The 2,226-nt window shown below is 39.2% G+C and overlaps 1 protein-coding gene across 1 annotated transcript; it reads right to left on the reverse strand.

Moving 5' to 3' along the window:
* Window positions 1–840: 840 nt before the first annotated feature.
* Window positions 841–1,968, reverse strand: LOC134965499 (olfactory receptor 6B1-like). The gene has a single exon (XM_063941917.1). It carries the CDS (start codon window positions 1,966–1,968, stop codon window positions 841–843), a length of 1,128 nt encoding a protein of 375 aa, XP_063797987.1.
* Between the last annotated feature and the right edge of the window lie 258 nt (window positions 1,969–2,226).

Raw genomic sequence — 2,226 nt, forward strand, 5'->3', positions numbered from 1 at the left:
TTTCTTACCACATGTACACACAGACATATTCATGCTAGGGTTAATTTTGTTGGGGATTGTGGGAGAAAACCGGAGCACCCGGAGGAAATCTACACAAGTACGGGGAGAATATACAAACTCCACACAGTTAGGGCCATAGTGGGAATCAAAGCTATGACCTCAGTGCTGTGAGGCAGTAATGCTAACCATTACACCATACATATTTCCCCCCGTACAGTGTGCACAAGGGCTTCCAAATTGCCTTTTTCCATACCAGTAGTTAAAGTGATTCTGTAACATGCCTGCTTGTACGCTGTCATTAAACTAGCCCTCCACCACTCTTTGGATGGTGACCATATTAACTGGAGTTATGGCAGATGTGTCACTAATTTTGGACAATTCTTTTAGACCCGACCAGATGTCAAAATGTTGTGTCGACTCCTCTGCATTACCACTGAGTCTTTTGGGAATGCTGAGTTTTTTCCTGGCAGCAGCAGTTTGGCGAAGAAACTGAAGGAGATATTGTAGTGCCATGTGTCACTTGACCTGTCAACTTGCTCACCAGGAGATCTTTGCACCTCTTAAGATCTGGGTTCGTTGGAAAGAAACAATGTATGACTTAAACCTAGGATCAAGCATGGTTGCCAAAATGTAATGATCCGATTTCAAGATATTGCAATCCCTTGGAGCCTAGCTAAGCAAATAAAGTACTTGATCTACAGTACAAGTCCAACATACTTAGCAGAATTGCTTAGGTTCATCTACGCCTTCAACTTCTCAAGCTAATTTTTCAAACATCTAATTAGGGGAATTACCTGACTCAAGCTACCAGTGTGTGAACTCACTTTGCAGTTGGCTACTTCAAAGGGGTTCAGGACCTTGTACAAGGTGAAAAGAATTAACCACTGTGCTGGAGTAAGGTACATTCCCCCTCCTCGCCCAATGTAATTTCTTGTTGTGTAGCTGTGTATGGCTTTTTGCTGTTCCTTCATCCACTGAAGCATGTAAAGTGTGGAAATCCACCTTGTTATCGCCTCTTGCTCCAGTTGGTGACAAATTTAACTGTTCTTGGAGCTGCTGCAATCTCTTCATTTCAGTGTTTCTCAAACTGTAGATCATTGGATTTACCATAGGAATAATTAAAGAGTACACTGCAGACAGAAACTTGTTGAAATCATTTGAGTCAATGGCTTGTGGCCGAGCATACATAAATATAGTAGTCCCAAAAAATAAAATAACTACTGTCAAATGAGAAGCACAAGTAGAAAATGTTTTTTTCCAACCTCTCCCAGAGGGTATTTTCCTTATAGTAGATATTATATACACATACGATATTATTATAAGTACTAAAGAGCTAATCAACACAGATAAGGCTGTTATGAAATCAACTAGCTCTACGGTAGAGATGTCTGAACATGAGAGGTGAATGACTGGTGATATGTCACATAGGTAATGGTTGATTATCCTGGAACCACAAAAATTGAGTTGAGCAATCAAACCTATGGAGAATGAGCAAGAAAGAAAGCCTAAAAACAGACTGACTCCTGTCAGGTTCCAGCACACTTGGGAGGTCATGATACTGTGGTAGAGTAATGGTTTACAAATGGCAAGATATCGGTCATAGGCCATAGCTGCTAGAAGGAAACACTCTGAACATCCCATGGACAGAAAGAAGTACAGTTGCATTAGACACATGGACACAGATATAATATTGTTTCCTGTTGAGAGATCACTCAACATTTTTGGGGCAGTAATAGAGACGTACAGAGTTTCCAACCATGCTAGCTTACTGAGGAAGAAGTACATGGGTGAGTGAAGTTTTGGATCCCACTTCACAATGCCAATAATTACTGCATTTTCCAGAATTGTGATAACATATGCAATAGAAAAAATTATTGCAAGTAGAGTCTTGATCAGTGAAGAGTATTGAAAGCCAAGCAAGATGAAGTGTGTTACGTATCTGTCACTGATGCTTTCATTAGAAAGCATTGTGAGCCTGTAAAGTGATGAGAAACAAAGAACATACTGTATCAAATTAAGCCTATTGTTTTATATGGTATAATTGATATCATGTGGTTCAACAATCGCTATAATATCATATTTGTATTTACAATTTATCATGAAAATCTGTTATATTTTAGGAAAAAATAATCTGTTTCAAATTCCATATACTCTACATACCTTCCCAGTTTCCATGGTTATATGTGGTCTTCTAAAGCTTCAATGTGCAGATGTGAGTTCTGTCTA

Source organism: Pseudophryne corroboree, chromosome 1 (assembly GCF_028390025.1).
Source record: "Pseudophryne corroboree isolate aPseCor3 chromosome 1, aPseCor3.hap2, whole genome shotgun sequence".
NCBI classification, from domain to species: domain Eukaryota; kingdom Metazoa; phylum Chordata; class Amphibia; order Anura; family Myobatrachidae; genus Pseudophryne; species Pseudophryne corroboree.

What these genes read in the sequence shown, in the direction of transcription:
- LOC134965499 (XM_063941917.1), bottom strand. Translation starts at nt 1,968, where the DNA reads ATGCTTTCTAATGAAAGCATCAGTGACAGATACGTAACACACTTCATC.